The sequence below is a fragment of the Labrus mixtus genome, chromosome 1 (genome assembly GCF_963584025.1).
Source record: "Labrus mixtus chromosome 1, fLabMix1.1, whole genome shotgun sequence".
Taxonomy (NCBI): Eukaryota; Metazoa; Chordata; class Actinopteri; order Labriformes; family Labridae; genus Labrus; species Labrus mixtus.
Genome location: NC_083612.1, coordinates 20,602,051 through 20,620,011, shown reverse-complemented (window position 1 = coordinate 20,620,011; position 17,961 = coordinate 20,602,051). Strand labels below are relative to the sequence as shown.

At 37.9% G+C, this 17,961-nt stretch overlaps 2 protein-coding genes across 5 annotated transcripts in view; both read left to right on the top strand.

The window, feature by feature from the left end:
• tmem9b (TMEM9 domain family, member B) lies at positions 1–4,750 on the top strand. Its single transcript, XM_061037633.1, has 5 exons — positions 1–236; positions 799–890; positions 977–1,085; positions 1,390–1,524; positions 3,505–4,750. The coding sequence occupies exons 1-5, from the start codon at positions 171–173 to the stop codon at positions 3,658–3,660; spliced, it is 558 nt and encodes a 185-aa protein (XP_060893616.1). The 5' UTR covers positions 1–170; the 3' UTR covers positions 3,661–4,750.
• Positions 4,751–5,456: 706 nt separating this feature from the next.
• Positions 5,457–17,961, top strand: part of dennd2b (DENN domain containing 2B) — a 52,650-nt gene continuing 40,145 nt past the window's right edge. The window contains exon 1 of one of the 4 annotated variants that reach the window (XM_061037603.1): positions 5,457–5,609. The gene's annotated coding sequence lies outside the window, so the exon portion shown is untranslated. Of the gene's footprint in view, positions 5,610–11,290; positions 11,578–17,961 lie in introns of those variants that run through there. The other 3 variants (XM_061037621.1, XM_061037594.1, XM_061037613.1) reach the window with 3 other exon arrangements.

Genomic DNA, 17,961 nt, shown 5'->3' with positions numbered 1-17,961 from the left:
TTTCCGGAAACCACTAGTCAGCTGCTAGGAGGCTGATGATGTTTATCCTCGAATAATCTCGTAGGCGAATGTCGTCAGTTGTTAGTATTTTCTTTATATAGTGTTTTGCTTTTTGAAAAAAGAGCTGACAAGCGCTTAATTATAAAAGGAAACCTCCTGCAGACTGAAAGATGAAGTCTTTGTTTCTTTGTTTCTCTGTGGCTTGTTTTGTTCTGTTAAGCCAAGTGACAGCGAAGGTAAGGCTAATGTTAGCTGAGTTAGCTGTGCTTAGAAAGACAATGGTCCTCCTTTTAAATATCAATAAACAATATCTGCTGCCCTCATCATGAGTTAATCGTATGAATAGATTGTGTTTCGGCCTCTTGGGGTGTTTTAAACTCTGTGTGTGATGAAGTGTCTGTGTAAGTGATGCACCTGGCTACAGGTTAAACAGGAACTGAACATTATAACCCACATGGAGGCTGGATATAAGTGTGATAGCTTTTTGTTTGCTCATATGGACTGTCAGTAACCGAGACAATGATCATATTTGACAGGAGAAAATGTGATAATACCACAAAGGCTACATACTTCTCACATGTTTGTAGTCGTCATTGTTACAGGAGCAACATGTCATTTACAAAACACATTCAACAAACAATCAAGACAAGTCAAACAAAATGAGAGCAATACAAACAAAAATACAATCATTTGTGTTTACCAGCAAAATTCTGTGGATATTTAGGGAGACCGTAGACAAAATGATGAAATGTATTAACAAAAAAACTCAGTTTGAAACGTGTGATCTGCCTTTTACAGAATTCCGAGGACATTCGTTGTAAATGCATCTGTCCACCGTACAGAGACATCGAGGGTCAAATCTACAAACAAAATGTTTCCCTCAAAGACTGGTACGTCTCTAGACTTCCATGGATGTTATCAGCCAGCCCTTTGCGTACTGTACAGGCTACCGTCTTATTCATGTGTTGTTTTTCAGTAACTGTCTCCATGTAGTCGAGCCCATGCCGGTGGATGGTAAAGACGTGGAGGCGTACTGTTTGCGCTGTGAGTGTAAATATGAAGAGAGGAGCTCGGGGACCATTAAGGTAAGTTGATGGTGGAGCTTGTGTATCACAAAGTAAGGGATGATTGATTATATCTGTCGGACCACCGTAGAGCTGCACCCCGGTCGTCCTATTTGTTGTTCATCTAAGAAACAAAACACCCAATAAAAATACATTTAGGATAATCAAATAAATAGAGCTCGCACATTTTGTTATATCTTGAATGTTTTATGGATAATTGTTGATAAATCGATAAGTTTATCTGTAGTTTCACAACTTTTAGTATTTTCTCTCTTCATCTTGTAGTCATGTTGAACAACAGGTCAATAATCCTTCATATTTGCAGGTAACCATCATCATGTACCTCTCTATTCTGGGCCTGCTGCTGCTCTACATGGTCTACCTGACTCTGCTGGAGCCCATATTGAAGAGGCGTCTGTTTGGGCACTCGCAGCTCATCCAAAGTGATGACGATGTTGGGGTACGTGTTTAAATGAACAAATCGTCTTTTATTGTGGTAACTATGACCCTGCCTCAACTTTCTACGGTAATGGAATTACTTTGAATTCTCGTCGTGATCATTTGATACTGGTGGGAGTAGCCTCCCTTTACACAAAATATCAAATAGGATCCTTTATGAGATTATAGATTTTTTTTTCTTTCTAAACCGTTATTTGTTAAAATGCACTAAAGAGCTAGTTTTGTAACAAATGCCTCAAACGTTAAAATGAAACAATTAAATACAGGATATTATTTTGAAAGGATCTTTGAATTTCTCATTTGACAGCAGTTAAATCTAATTATTAATCACAAAACGTTTTAGTTCACATCTTGCTGCCTCTCTCTCTCTCTCTCTCTGTGCTTTTGGCACTTACTGGGTTATTGACTGCCATTAAAATGAAAGACCTGCTGCAGCAGTTGTATTAGATAAACCTGTTTCTGATATAATTATGAGCATGACGGAGAAAGAAAGTAACATCCAACTTTCTAGATTCATTGCCAGCTGTACAGAAGTCTGCTTATAATAGTTGATCAGGCAGAAAAGACTCATGGATGTCTAATAGTCTTGTCATTAGGCCATAATGTTGCTAAGTAAACACATAATGTCTTTTTTTTTTTCAATAAAGAACAACAACTGCAGAGCAATCAAAAAGGGTTTTCCCTGGTTTCTAACAGCAAACCAGTCGCTGATAAAGTCTTATCTCAGGAAACAGAAGCACAATTAAGATACTCAAGGTGTTTACAAACAACAGTAAATAAAGGCGGTCTTCTCTGGGATGAAAAAGGGTTTTTATATGAACAGAACAGTGACTGCCTTTGCCTGAAGGGAACTGCAGCCAACACACTGAGCTCTCGTGTGTTTTCACTGGCAGAGTCCAGGCTCCAAGAATTGTTGTACGAGTGTTTACTGTTAAAATATTCTTGTGCAGAATCAGCAGCAGTTCAAACCAGATGTTTCACAACAATTGAACTTTTATTAAAAAGGAAAGGAGGAGAAGGACTACAGCAGCTTCCAGTTCACCCTCAAAAGTCCTGTTTATGTGAGAAATGTTACTGTTGGGGAAAATATGCCTTTACTTGTATCAGTCTAGATGTAATGGGTTTGCTGTTTGTTTGGAAATAAAAAAGAGACTTGAACTAAATAGGTCAAACTCTGACTGTGGCCAATTTAAAAAAAGATAGCCATTTAACTGGAAGTCCTGCTGCTACATAATCACAGAGGAAGTGTGCTTGTAGGGAGTAGGTCTTTGGTATTAAGAATTTTTGTCGCTTTCGTTTTTGTCGTTTAGTCTAGTTTAATGTTCTTTTATTGATAATAAAGCAACTTTTTTTAAAATAAAAAATATAATTTAATAAAAAATATTTCAGACAAAGACATAAAAGCAATAATGAAAGTAAGAATGAATAACTAAATGAAAACCAAAGTAATTAGGTTACTATTTAAATGCAATGAAATCTCAGAGTAATGATACCGACACCTGGGCTTTCAGCCATCACTGATCTCATATCATTTATAATGTGTTGGTTAGTCTGTTGTGTAGTTTCATCCAGCTACTATACGTATATATACTTTAGGGCCCTGTTGAGACCCGTAACTATGTGAAAGGCGAGCATGCAGGACTGACCCTACAAAGATTTGTTCATGATTAAATTGGGATAATTCAATATTATTCATGACCTCAACCTAAATAGTTTTGCAAAAACAACTTTCTTGACTTGCAAAATGATCTGGAGATTAAAAAATAATGTGTAATTCACGTCACATTTCAAACATGATCAAGTCTTTTCTGGCCTTGGCCATCGACTAATTGTCATTGTTTGTGAAATTAGGTCGTCGGTTGGTTGGTTGAAATCAACAGGACATTTCCGCTCTGTTAGATCCCCTAAGAAGTGTCTATATATACTGATTGATTTCATATCTTCTTGGTTAATTGTGTTTCTCTCCATGCTGTGTTTTCAGGACCAACAGCCTTTTGCGAACGCTCACAACGTCCTGTCCCGCTCTCACTCTCGACCCAACATGCTGAACAAAGTGGAGCACGCTCAGCAGCGCTGGAGGAGGCAGGTCCAGGAACAGAGAAAGTCTGTGTTCGACCGCCATGTTGTTCTCAGTTAAAGTCCAGTGTGCCCTGTGATCAACAGTTACTGATGGTGGAGCAAAAAAACAAACAAACAAGAAAAACACTGTGATGGAGCCCTCAGTTTATATATCGCTTCCTTTCTCTCATTTGTGATGTGAGGCTTCTGAGTTGATCAATGTGAAGGAGTTTGGTCCCCTGCAGGTGTAAATTCCAGGTTGGGAACTTTTCATTTAGTCTGCAGCACAAGAGGCAACAGTTACTCAGTTTTGCACAATATTTACTGAACAGTCTTGCATAGCATTCCCAAGAGCTGAATTTAATCTCTGACTGATAACTGGTTTGCTGAAGTGCCAAGTCACCGGAGAATTTCAGATTCAAATTTGATGGTAGAAGCGACTTCGTCAATGTAAGATAAAGAAACATATTTCAAGTCAATATTTTATGGCATCATTTGACTTTTCCTGCCCACAGTTTGAAATGAAGCCATCAGTCCAAAGTTGACCACATTTTCAACGTACAAGAAAAATAAAACTAACCAGATGTTTGCTGGATAACTGGACCCTGTTAATAGTGAAGTAAAAAAACATTGAAATACTGCTCTCATCTCAGGAGGAAGGACAATGTGTAAAATGATCATCTTTCAGCCTTCTTTGAAAATGCATGTTTTATAATGAACCTTTTATAATTGTGTTTTCAATCCTCCATTCCTACCATAATGTCTGCTGTGAAGAAATCGTCATTTAATGCATTCTATTTGACATTTGAACATATGATATGCGCGGAACCTCATCTCTTAAATTGATGCAATTTCTTGGTGATGTCATAGTGAACGTAGCTGTGCTATTGACCCTCATCTCATTTTTGTTGGTTTTTTTTGGAATCAGTACCCTCTTCAACTGTTTAAACAAATCTAATAAAACGTCTGTGATTTTCTAACATCAGTACCATTTTGAAGGTCCTTGTTGTTCGTTGGGCTTCATTAGAACACAGTGCGGTGTTATTCTGAGGTGATTTTCTGTGTGATGGGGCTGTGTGAATGAAGAAGAATCAGACCTATAGAAGTGTTCTTAACTATTGTACATGTGAAACCTTTAAATTCGAAATAAATGTATGTCATATTTGTCATTCTTGCAGTTGTAAAGTGTTTACATTTCTTCATGCTTCACATCAGCTGCAGGCCTTACAAGTCATTTAGAAGAACAAGAACTTAACCGTTTTAAAATCTGTGGTTTCCTGTGAAACGAATAGTGGTTATAAATATGGATGGCCTGTTGATCCTCCTAAATTGAACCCAGACACACACTCCCCCACACCCAGGTTGTCCTGTGGTCAGGATATCAAAGATGCTATTAAAGCTGGACGTTGCCATAGGTAGGCTTATACCTGCAAGACAGGGAGAAGGGGTTTTCTGAGGGACTTGGGGGGCATGGTATAAATACTTGCCTCGCCCTGGTGTTAAATCTGGCCCTGGATGCACCAATAGTTTAAAAAAATGTAACATAACCTTTGATTTTTTTTCTCTCAACATGTTCCTGATTCCACACTATCAATACTCCAGGGTGTCAGCTCTTTACAACAGCAGTTTCCTTTTTTAAAAAGTGTGACCCTGTCTTCCACTTATTTATAGCACATTCTTCATTACCTGTATTAACTCACAAACGCCTGGATAAAAGCCAGTTTAACAATGGATTGGATTCATTGTACTGAAGTGTGACCACATCAGTTTGTTCTCTGAATATTTGACAACCATCAGTATCCATTTTTTTTCTTAATCAAGTTAAATGATTTCCATACAGCTGCGTCACCATTTCCTGCTCACTTTTCCCTTTTTCCCTCCTCTCATTTCATGCAGTTAGGCGGAGGAGACTATTTTTCCGCAGAAAAAAAAAGAGAGAGTCAGTTTTCAGGCTGCAGACAGAAAGAGACACAGGCTCTGTGAGAAAAAGAATGGATCACTGAACTAAACTCTGCAACAGAAACACAGGTAGGCCCTTTGTTTGAAACTATGACTTGTTGAAAACGTAAGAATGTAAAGTGAACTTTTCTTTTTCATCTGTTAAGAGAAATTCGTAGGATTTCCAGCATCTTCAGATGATTGTGCTCACAAGAAAAGATAACATGTTTATACTTCATAGTTTGTCGTGTTGTTGACTTATTTAGAATGGCTGAGCAGTGCGCTTTTCATACACGATGACTTTGGTCGATGTTTGTAGACTGTCTTAATCTTCTGTTTGACTTGTTAAAGAAAATGTAGTTTTCCCTCAGCTGCGGTGCTGCATTTGCATGAGTTGGCCTACAGGGGGCGCCTCAGCCTATGAATTTGATCCATCCATACAATCCGTGTCTATGGTATTGATGCAGTAACCTTTGTTTACCTTCTACTTTCATGCTCCTACAAGTTTCACTTCAATTACCACCCTACACACACACACACACACACACACACACACACACACACACACACACACACACGCACGCACACACACACACACACACACACACACACATAACCTCATTTCACTTCATTTGCCTTCAAGGTTTCTTAGTCAGACTGCTGCTGTAACTGCTGTGAGCTGAAGAAATGCCTGAGATAAAGGATTGTCCTTGAGCTAAACTCTGCAGTCCTTGCTCCTATGGCACGATATGATACTGTTGTCAGATTGCAGCTGATTCTTTGGTACATGCTCTGTAACATGGTGTTACTCATGATATGCCTGTTCTTCTGACGTATGATTATTATACTTTATATAATGTTTTTGTGTTCATCAGTGATTTAATACATACTCTAACATAAACACAAGGTAATCCACAGTTCACTTTTAGTAAGAAAATACTGCTTTATTTTATGTACAACCATGTATCATATTCTGTTAGATCATTTTATTTTAGCAACGTGGCTCAACATTTCATGGGCTTAGAAATACATACAATCTGTTCTCTCCATTTTGGTGATTTATTTTGAAGCTAATACAGGGGATTCACTTATTTTCACAGTTAATCAACTAGTTTTTTGCTTTATAAAAAGTCTCAAAATGGTGAAAATGTTGATCAGTGTCTCTTAAATTCCTCAGATGGCTTTTGTTGTCAACAACCGGATGCTTAGGACGATTAAAGGAACCAGAAATATTCACAATTATGAAGCTTGAATAAGAGAACTTTGACAATTTTCTTAAAATATGACTCCACACCTTTCATCAATTATCAGAATAGCTGGCCATTGATCAAATATTTGTGCACTGATCAAATAACCATTGTAGCTCCAAGTGTCTGCAAATGTAATGATAAATGTCTCTGGCCTGTACTGGAATAGAAGTGTAAAGATTCATGCAAAATACACAAGTAAAGCACCCCAGATTCATACTTAGGTTCATATATTTGGATTTCAAAGCTGGTCTTCAGTATCATTTTGGTGTTATATTCTACTGTGTGAATGGGTAGAACTCAAGAGAAAACACAGGCAAACAGTAAAAACATGTTTGAAATGTGCCTCAGGCTGCCAACTCATTTAACATCTCAATAATCAGACAGATTCCACTTCTAGTTATTTTCTCCACCGAATATTAAAATACAAATCCAGAATATTTTGCATAAAGAGATACATAAAAAAACAAGTAGTAGTTTCATGATATAATTTCAGGGACTCTGTTGAAGACACTTGCAGCTTTAGCTCTTCAGTTTTTAAGAGGGAAGGTGTCTTTACTCGTCTGTACGTCTGTCAGAGCTGTCAGGCTGTAACTCAGACCATCATAGACTCCTCAGCCTCAGTCAACTTAATCCTGGAGTTGCCTCTGGGTTTTTTTTTTTTTTTTTTCCTGAAACCTGATATGGTGTTTATTGCAGAATATATATTTTAAATACAGCAGATAAATGGTAAAGCTATTACAGCCAAACATCCCTCCAACTCCTAGGAACATCCAGAAGATAAATAGAATGATCTGAGGTGAAATCTAGCGTGTAGGTGGAAAAATCCCCACAGAGCTGCAGAATAATCCCCATGAATGTTTTGGGATTTGGGATTCAGAGTGGATCCTTAACCAACACACATAAAGTTAAAGGGTTATTAAAGAAAATAAACTCTGACATTGTCCTGCTATAGCTTGTATAAGAAGAAGGACCTACAAACTGAATTAAACTATAGTTTTAAGAAAGCATATGAAGATTGAAGCTTAGCGTAATGGATATAAGGATTTCATTAGATACGAATTCTGAGTGTACACGTGGAGCTGACGCATGTTCTGTTTTGATTTGAGCTTTCTTTGATGCCTCCATGTCATGCAAGGAGAGGATGTGGCTTTTAATGAGAAATACAGACGGCCCTGCGATCAGTGAAAACTTCTGTGAGAGAATAAGCTTAAGTTACGCTCTGGTAGAAAAACCAGAAAAACAAAAAGAGAAGTCAGCTTCTCGGCTCTTTTTTGTTGCACAGGCGGCGAGGATCTGCAGTGTTTTCAGGAAGGACACTCTTTATGAGGCCTTTTCAGTGGCTCTCCGAGAAAAGCCACACAGTAACACAGCTCTATAGGCTTCCTGCTGACTTGATGTCACATACTGTGATGACGGATGTCTGGATTTTTGTGACTTCCTCAGTTCCCAGGTCTGTGGGATGATAAGACACCACAAGCGAGTGAGTGAAGTGCAGGTTTTAAAGACGAGCTGTTCTTCAACATTTGGTGTAAATAAGTTACTGCAGGGAAGGTGATGTGGTAATTATTAAGAGGTTTGTTAAATATTGTGAATTTGAGTTTCTTCCTATTCCTAATCAAACTGATTTTACGTACCCTGAGGAACTTTTAGCTGGTTATGAAACACATTGAAATGGACTGAGATACCTCTGTGACTTACCAAAGTAAACGAGACCAACAACAACAAGATAGACTACTCTATATTGTAATCCTTAATCTTAATGAGTGAGAGCTGGGTGACACTCTTTTGTCAGAAAAACACTATTTACTCATGTACAGAACAAGATCAGCACACTAAAGATATTGGCCAACCACTTTGTCCACATGAGCTTCAACAGGAACTTCAAAACAATACATTAAAACATATTGTTGCATTACATTTGCTATTACCTTTTACATTTTTGCGCTAGAGCTTAAGTCTTCATCAGCAGATTGCCTGCTTTGTGGTCATGATTGAACAGAATGGGCTTGAAGTTTGCATTGTGTGTTTTTCTTTCTGGGTCAAGGAGTTACAACTCCCATCAATTTGTAATTGCTGAGCAAACAAAACAACACGTTTCAATGTGAGTGCGTACGCTTGCAGAGCCGTGGATCGGTAAAAATGTAATACAAACCTCAGATGGCCTGGTTCTAAAGTTATACCTCATTTTGCTGAGGTTTTGCTGTTTCTCCTGTAAACTGTGCTCAGCATCTTCAATCTCATCAGACTCTGATATTAAGCTTTTATGAGAATAACGTTAACGAAATGATTTGCCAGTTAGTGGGTTGCAATGAGAAAACAACTTGTTCAATATTTCCAGGAGTCAATTTGCATTGAGAACTGAATTGCACCGAACTGTTCTATATTTTACTGAACCGGATCGTGACCTCTTGAGATTGTCTTGTAAAGGAGAGACCCCCCCCCCCAAGAATTACCCTTTATGCTTTATGGAGATAAAACCCAGAAGAAGAGACATTCACATTATGTGCAATGATTGCAATTCAATCACTGCTGTTTAATTTAGGTTGTTGTTGTTTTGTTTTATGTACTAATATATCCTTCATCCTGACCAGATGTATAATGTTGTTCTGTGGTAGACACTGTCACATGCAAAACGTCTGAAGGAAGGTATACAACCAATAGACAGTATTTCTATTTTTAAATGCACCCTTATAAATAAACTTGAATTAATAGAAATCTCATTCAAAGGGGATTACACATTCAGAATTTGTAAATACTCCATACGTCCTAACAGTAAAATCCCTTCATTTAGGTGATGATCCATTGAGTTAAGATAATCCCTGTACCACCCACAGGACAGATAGATTGTGTTCACCTTGATGTGTGATCTTGTAGGTGCTACATGAAATGATTTTTTTACTTTCCTGTATTTTAAACAGATGAACAAATGAGTACATTTTACTGGCTGCTGCCCACTTTACCACTGAGGAGCATACCACACAAGTTTGGAATTCATGTGGCTTTTTCATCCTGTTGTTGTCTGGTATTTGTAGAAATGTGACCGAAGAACATGCACATGTCTGAAATGTTTTACGACCTGACTTTACAAAAAGGCTCTTTATTATCCTGTGAATCCACACTGAACTGCCACATGGAGAGAGTTAAGTGTTTTAATTCTGCTGGAGTTCAGTCAAACCTTTGGGGAGGGATTTTATATTTTGGGTGAAATTTTTCATTTCTGTGGTCAGCTAAAGTTTGGACATGTGGTTCAGCAATGTATGATTTGTTCAGGGGTATGAAAATGTGGAGTGTAACGATGCATATTGACTTTATTTACAGTTTAAGAGTAACTTAAGACAAAAAGGAAAAGATCTCTCACATTCCACAACAGCACTGATGCTTGTTGGTTGTCTGTTGTGCTTTGCTGCACCTGTAGCCACACCCACACGTGATGTCGTTATGTTCGAGGGTCCACCTCTGCATGTGGCAGAGTTCAGAAAAGACTTTCAGGCATTTTTTAGTTACTCTTTAGGTTATATTTGGATCAATTCATGATTTCTTTATTTACTGAATAATACTTAGCTACATGTCTAGTAAGACACTGCTGTTCAGATTGGAGTAAAAGTTTGACTCCAGTTAATCTTTTATGAATAAATTTGTCAAAATTGAATGAGCCTAAATGTTCAACATTAACACTGACACAGATAGTTTTGCTGCATAGTAAATACTTTTAATTTTAACCGTTAAAGCACTTAAATGCCCCCCCCCCCCCCCCCCCCCCAAAAAAAAAAAAAAAAAAAACATGCACACTTCTAGTATCATTGCAAGTAGCCTTTTAAGCTTATATATGCATGACAGGTGGTGGCATGTAAGTAAATTTACACAAGTAGAAAACAATCCTTTTGAGGTATAGGCCTAGTTATTTCGCTTTGTTTTTTGCTTTTTTTGTAGTTAAAGAGACAAGCTTATACTACTATAGGCCTATTTATAAGATGTACCAAGTTTTATCACTTAATAGGCTATCGATTAGTTAGTAACTTATTATGTCATCATCTATTAATAAGACGAATGTTTTATGAGTGAATTTAGCTAATAATACTTTTAGTAGGCTACATTTGGTCATATTTGTTTCCATATTTTACTTTGAGTAAGTGGCAGAGCTATAACTTGTAAAAAAGTGTATTTATTTCAAATGTATGTATAGCATGATATTAGCTCTAAACACTTCCTCCACCACTGGCCTTTCACTAAAGTCAGTTACTGTATCTGTGCATGTAGATAACAGATTATAAACTGCTCTATGGGAGGCTTGGTTACACATGTGAAAGACATCTTTGTGCGGGGTTAAATGCATTCACACTGAGTGGAGGTTTTCGGCAGTGTGACAATGTGTGTGTGCAGCGCTGGCAACATGCTCCCTTCCCATCAGCAGCCTTCATCTCGTGAATATTCATCCGAACTCCTCATCCTCACCCTGACAATAAACAAGGAACAGAGAGCATGAATGCCTGACTGAGGAGGAGGAGGAGGAGGAGGTGAAGGGCAAGAGGGGCAAATCCTGAGGAAAGTGGGGGGCAAACAACCCGTTTCCATAGTAATAAGTCCTGCCCTCCACTCTGCTGCAGGCTGAGAGAGGGGAGGCAGGAGGGATTTTTTTTTTTGTCGGTTTTTGTTGGAAAGACATCAGTCGGAGTTTACTGAGGAGTGCAGGTAACCAGCCAAAGTTTTCAACGCAGGGACGAACTGGATTAACGCGTTGTAAAAAAAAAAAGAGGGATTATAATCTGGAAATGTCAACAGCAGACATGGACGTGAGGAGAAACTCGGAGGTAAAAGCCGCCTTATTCATGAATTGACGAGTTCAAACATGGGGGGTGGGGGGGTTAAACTTGTAGCCAGTAGCGATATGAAAACATGGGTAAAAAGCTATGGTGAAAAACAGGTTAAAAGTTGTGTTAAAAGTTTCAAAGTGCATTAAAATGTGTGTTTAACGTAGTCCTTAGCTGCACGTGACCATATTTGGTCATCGGCATGTTAAACGATGAAGCTCCCGACTTAAAACACAGGACTATTTTTCTTCTCCTGACACTTTGAATGAAGAAATATGTCCCAGCGGAGCGGATACATGCAGGAGGCTAACTGTGGGGGTTGTAATAAAACCAAGTTATTGCTGAAACATCCAACAAGTCAAAAGCAACAGCAGATAAACAGAAACAGCACAGAACTCAGGATCAGGCATTATGAACTGAACACTGTGTGGGATAGCCAACTTTACATAGAGTCATGTTTTAACAGAGGGATAAGGGTATTTAAGATCAGACTCAAAGGAAACTCTATTAGCATTAAACGTATGCTGTGCTGTTCATTATGTCATATGTTTTAAAGTCATGCTGAAAATACAGATTGCACACTTTTCTTTGTTGCTGCTGCCTGTCAGGGCTCTGTAGTCTAGACTCCATAGAAAGGGTTCAGACATGTTGAACAATCATAGGCTAACACACTTCAGTATTATGTGCAAAAAAGGAGCCTATGTTAATTGAAGTAGTGGCATTAATTATGCAAAACATTACAGTACATTATATAACATACAATACATTATATCAAACTGTATTGTGGGCTCATGTTTTTTGTATGGGTGGGATATGTATGTATATATGTGTTGTGTTGTGTGTTTGTATGTATGCTGGCTGCTGGGATGAATAAAGTATATCTTATCTTTATCTTATCTTATTTATATAATCTGTCAGTTACTGTAGTTTTTTTTCTTTATTTTTTAGCGCTGCTTGTTTGTTTGTTAGTCAAATAGTTAGTTGGGGATTTGTATTTTTGTCTTAGCCCAAACTTTTTGGGGCTGAGCCAAAAATACAAAGATTTCAATTAAAGTTGATGAAAGTTTAAGGCACGGTCTGAGCATCTCCAGTAATTTCTAAATGACTTGAGGCATACTTTAACTCAAAGATGAGCTTTTTTATCCATCCTCTGACCTCTTGTACTTACTCTGGTGACACTATCTGATGCCTCTAACACATAATGCTTGGTGTAAATCCACTGCAGAGCTACATAAAGATAATCCAGTGAAGACAGAAAAAGAATCCACAACAACACTGTTCACCCAGAAAGTTCTTTTTTAAACTCAATATGATGACTTTTGGGTCCATCATGAACTCTATTTATAGGCCTACATTTTAATTAACAGATTACAACTCGTATCACCAGAGACGTGACTGGTTTTACTATTACTTTTCCCCCCCACTGAAACTCTTTCTATTGTGTAATCAAACAATGACCTTCCCCTCTTACTGGACAGGACTGTCAACACAAAGCTATTGAGGAAATTCTTTACTGTTCTCTGCTCTGTTTATCAGCAGTGAGCCTGGCCTATCATTCGACGCTTTTAAAAGGACCATTGTTCACTCAACATCATCTTTAAAGTCTTCTTTCCCTCTCCTTATCCACTGGTCCAGACAGCATGGACGTGATTTAATCATGATGTTAAAAATTCAATTATAGCTCTTTACACAATTCATCTGTTATCTGACAATAATCAACATCCTTTGTAGAAAAGTAGTTCCTCAGTTAAATTAGTACAAATCAAATTCAAATGTGTTTGTTTAACAGTTCTTGGATATTTTGTGTTTTCAAGCTCACTGTCACGACATTTGTGATTAGTAGCATGACATGCATTGAAATGTGAATTAACTGTATCAAATATTAGCTAATCATAAAACCTTTAAAACTGATTTTTTTACAAAATATTTGATCCATCATGAACTTCATGGACCATTTATCAATTATCATGATTATATGTTTTCTCATAGTGACGCTGAAGAAGCAAAGTAATCATTGCAGTAATGATGGTGGAGAACATATTTAATCAGCATTGTTTTCTCTGTTACCTTTATCCTCTTTGTAAGGTTAAACTCCTGTGCTGCAGGTGTTTGTATGAGATGATCTATAAAGTACAAGGATCCATATTGGCAGGTTCAAGATTCGACAGGTGTACAAAGTATTAGGATTTGGAGCTAACAGTCACTCTTGAGACCTGCAGCTGGTTCTTGGAGGACGCAGGCTTTCTGACACTGTTGATCGGAAAGCTATGAGGAAACAGTTTGGTTCATGGTCTTGCCGGAGGGAACCTCAGCCACCGCCGTTTGGTGTGTAGGAGTATTTTCCTGTTCAGTGTCTTTTACCAGATTTCTCAACCTGTAGTATCATCCATTGTTCAGCACAAGACTGTCTCGCTCAACTTTACCCCACACTCAGATGAAGACACCAATCAACCACCTAGAAACAAGGCTTCTTTTATATAAGAAACGCACTTCCAATTTGTGTAGCCTCATGACACCTCAGTGCTGAGTTATGTTTCTAAACTAAACTTCAGGTGCTTTGTTGTATTTTTGCCCAGTTGAGACCTTTTTAAACCAGTTTTTATCCTGTTGTCTTACAATACTTACAGCCTTACAGCCTCTGAAACGTGTTGCTACTGTATAGATTCTGCACTGTGATGACTGTGTGAACTTACTTTGCATTTTGTAAGAGTTATTGTACGTTAATAATGATACAGCAACAGGCAGATTGTAAAAATGACTTGTGGGTTGTGTGAGTCACAGAAACAGTTTTTATGCAGAATTAATCTACTGACGTTTGATGTCTTAGTGTGATGCATGCCATAACATCGCACCATGACATCACCATGTCAACATTAACATGCCAGGAGATGTTCTGCCGTCTTTGTGAAATTTAAACACACAGACCTTACACTGTCAGCTTTGAAGTCTGACTCTGAATACAAACACTTTTGGCTGTGTTTGAGAAACTTTCTCGTCTTTAAGAGAAAAATTCAGAAAAATGTTTCTCATATAAAATAACTCCCACTTATCTCAATTTATTGCCTGACAGCTTATGTCTAGAGATACATTTCTTGTCTAGAATTGTATTTCAGAATCAATGAAGTATCCGTCTATCCGTCCATCCGTTTTGAAGTAGTGCTTTAGAAAAATTAGATTAAAAAACTGTTCTTAATGTCTTTTAAAAGCATTTTATTGAAATGTCGACTTCTTTAGCAACAATCCAGTCTTAGTTAATAAGCTTGCAGAATATGAGAAAATTATGAAAAACATATGGTTGCAACTTATCTATAACTCACTTTTTGTCTATTTGCTGTTCTTCATGTTTTACCGTTACCTGTGCTGCAATATGCACATGTCTCTCCTGAATCAAAAAGAGCTATCTGTTAGCAAGTGTTTGCTTCATCTGAACACATCATAATAGCTTAAAAGCACGACTCCATCTTATTTATTGCCATAGATTTAGACTTTTGTGGTGTTCAGTGCGAGTTCAATATCGCGATAATGATGAAATTGCGATAAGTTGCGCAGCCCTATTAGCTTAACATTTTAAGCATGCTATCAGCTAATACACGAACGGATTGTCTCATTGTAGCAACAATGAGCAGAAACTCAGGTGATGTAAAACTTGCCAGTGTTTTTGTTTGCTAAGCTGAACTCTGACTCTAAGACTGAGCCAAACAAGCATTAATCTTATCTTATGTATGTCCTTGAAAAAGTCAAAGTTTGTGGGTCAGAGGTCATCTCTGTGACACACACACACACACACACACACGCTTGCCCCCCTGCTGCAGCTCAGATGGACATAAGCCCGTTTTCCACATGCCTGCCTCTGCAGCTGTGCATGCTCATATCTAGGTTACACAGAAGGGTTTTTGGTCTTTTCCCCAAAGAGAAAATATGCCATGATCAGTCTAGAAAAGAAAATAGCTGAAACTGCTAAAAGAGGAGATAAAAAAAGATTCTGAGAATTGGTTCCACCTGGTCTACAGAGCTATACAGTGGCAGCATGTGGTGGAGTGTGGAGGTAATTATGTAGGTATGGCTATGTACAACTGCCAGTAGCATCAACCTTGGTGGTTTTCTTTTATATGGAGACACATTAAGGCTGTCAGGCTGAAACCACTATCCAGAGACGGTTGGTTATTTACACATTTAGCATATTACAAAAGTCTGTTGGAGAGAAAAAAAAATTCCCCAACATGCAACACATGGTTTTTGTATGTAAATCTCCTGCAATGCTCAGTGTAACATGGTTGGACCCATCTAAAGTCTCTTTGTATCCGTAGTGGACAAAACTGGTCTCTCTGCAGATATTCAAACAATGTCGTGGACCAGTGTGTGGGCTCACGGCTGCATGTGCGATGCGACATGTGGAAAGAGTTGATCATTTGCAGAGATTTCACTCTTCCTTTCCTCATAGCTTCTTGGCTTGCTTGTGATGCTCTGCAGATTCTTTTTTTTTTTTAAATCCTTGAAGTCAGGTTGCTAAATCAGCAGAAAGTGAGGAACAGGTCAGCCAGAAAAAGCAGAGAAGCATTGGACCAAAGAAGATTGTATTAGCCTGCGTTTATGGTAGCTGCTTCTGCATGTTTCAGGATTAACAAAGATCTGACTTTGTCCAGAATGACGTCATAAAATTCCTAGATTAAATCGGGCCCTGGACATCAAGTGCCAGGTGCATGGACAGAGCATTTTTGAGGTCTTTATTGAATGAGAAAGAAATCCTTGGCATATGATGCAGGTGTTTCTGCCCAACTCCTGGGCTTTCTTCCACCCTCTGAAAACATTCTTTAATATTTTGAATGCAGCCGCAGACTGATGGATAGGGCAAATATTAGTACATTCCTTCATGTAGTGGAGTGAACTGTGTATCAGATGATCCATCAGAAGTGACAGGACCAAGGATGTGTGCGCTCTCTTATGCAAGATATTTACCTCTTTCACATATTACACATGTGCACACACGCAAACAGCTGATAAAAGACTTACTTTTTAACCACATGTCCCTCTCAAGGACGTGCTGAACACAAAGGGCTCTTTATTCCAAACTGTCGAATGGAGACACTGCTGTGGTGAAGGAATCTGCTCTGGTGGCTTAGGAAAATATGCGTCATTGATATGCGTCTCATGTAATCAATTAGTGCTTTTATGAAGATGACAAAAGCAGGAAAAACTCTGGAAATGGTGAAGGAGATCATTCAGATGTTGGTTTTCGAGTATGTATCTCGAGAGACCGCTTTGCTTTGAGGATTTCAATTTGAGAATGAAGCCGAAGACACAAACTCATAGATGAGTTTATAATTTCTGTGTTGAGTTTGAAGAAATGGCAGTACAAGTATTCAAATATGAAATATGGAAAAAGTATTTTATCTTCATGGTTTAATGTATTGTTTGATGAAGCTAGTAAGAACAGAAATAATTGTCAAGCTACAGTTCAGGAGGTGGCAGGTGGAGACTTGTCATTTTTTAGAAGTCCTGATGTGTAAACAGGTAGGTACAATGATGTGAGTTAAAAGGTGACAGGTGATTGTTTTGGGTGGTTGGAATGGATGTGAGTGTGTTTTAGGGTTATGTTGATATTGTGTGTATTGTTACACACACCTGTGTGTCCGATCAGACTGAAAGATGATCTTTTGCACACTGACTTTGTTTCCTCCTTTCTAGATCCTTGCTTGTGTTGTACTTACTCTCTGATGTATGTCGCTTTGGATAAAAGTGTCTATACTAATGTTGTCTGTTCTATATGATATACATATTCAGAGCTCAATAGTTAAATACAAAAATGAATAATTTAATTAACCAAAACCAAACAGTTAACCAAAACTTGCGGAAATTAGTGTTTTTTAGAGACATGCATTCATCTGGTTTTAGATAAACACCACTTAAAGTTAAAGCTGAGGAAAAGGGTAGGCAGATACTCAATAGAACCTGTATTGTAGAAAGCAATTCATTATGTGATTTAGAAGTTGAGTTATCTCTGTTTTCCTATGAATGTATTTCACACATAAAGCAGAGCTTCACCGACTGTCGTCTGACAGAAAGCTATGTATGAAGTATTCTTCGACAAATAAGAGTGCTTCAAGTAACCAGCATTCTGAGTACCTGCGCATATATCTGTGCAGAGATTGGTGTATAATTCACACTTAAAAGATTTTTGTTATTTCAACTACAAAAATCACCATGTCATCCAACATCAGTGGGTTCTTCTTCAAATGAACGTTAATATTTCTTCATATGTTTTGGATGGGCAAATAAGCAACAAGCTCATAAGAGTTTATAAGAGCTTCAGAAGAACCATATGTTATTCATCTATTTGTTAACATATTCATATTTTTTTTAGCATATCATTATCATTTGAAATGA

Bases quoted from the DNA above. Each gene is read 5' to 3' on its own strand.
- tmem9b (XM_061037633.1), top strand. From the start codon at position 171: ATGAAGTCTTTGTTTCTTTGTTTCTCTGTGGCTTGTTTTGTTCTGTTA. The intron at 237-798 runs GTAAGGCTAATG...TGCCTTTTACAG, and splicing joins TAAGCCAAGTGACAGCGAAG to AATTCCGAGGACATTCGTTG. The intron at 1,525-3,504 runs GTACGTGTTTAA...CTGTGTTTTCAG, and splicing joins AAAGTGATGACGATGTTGGG to GACCAACAGCCTTTTGCGAA.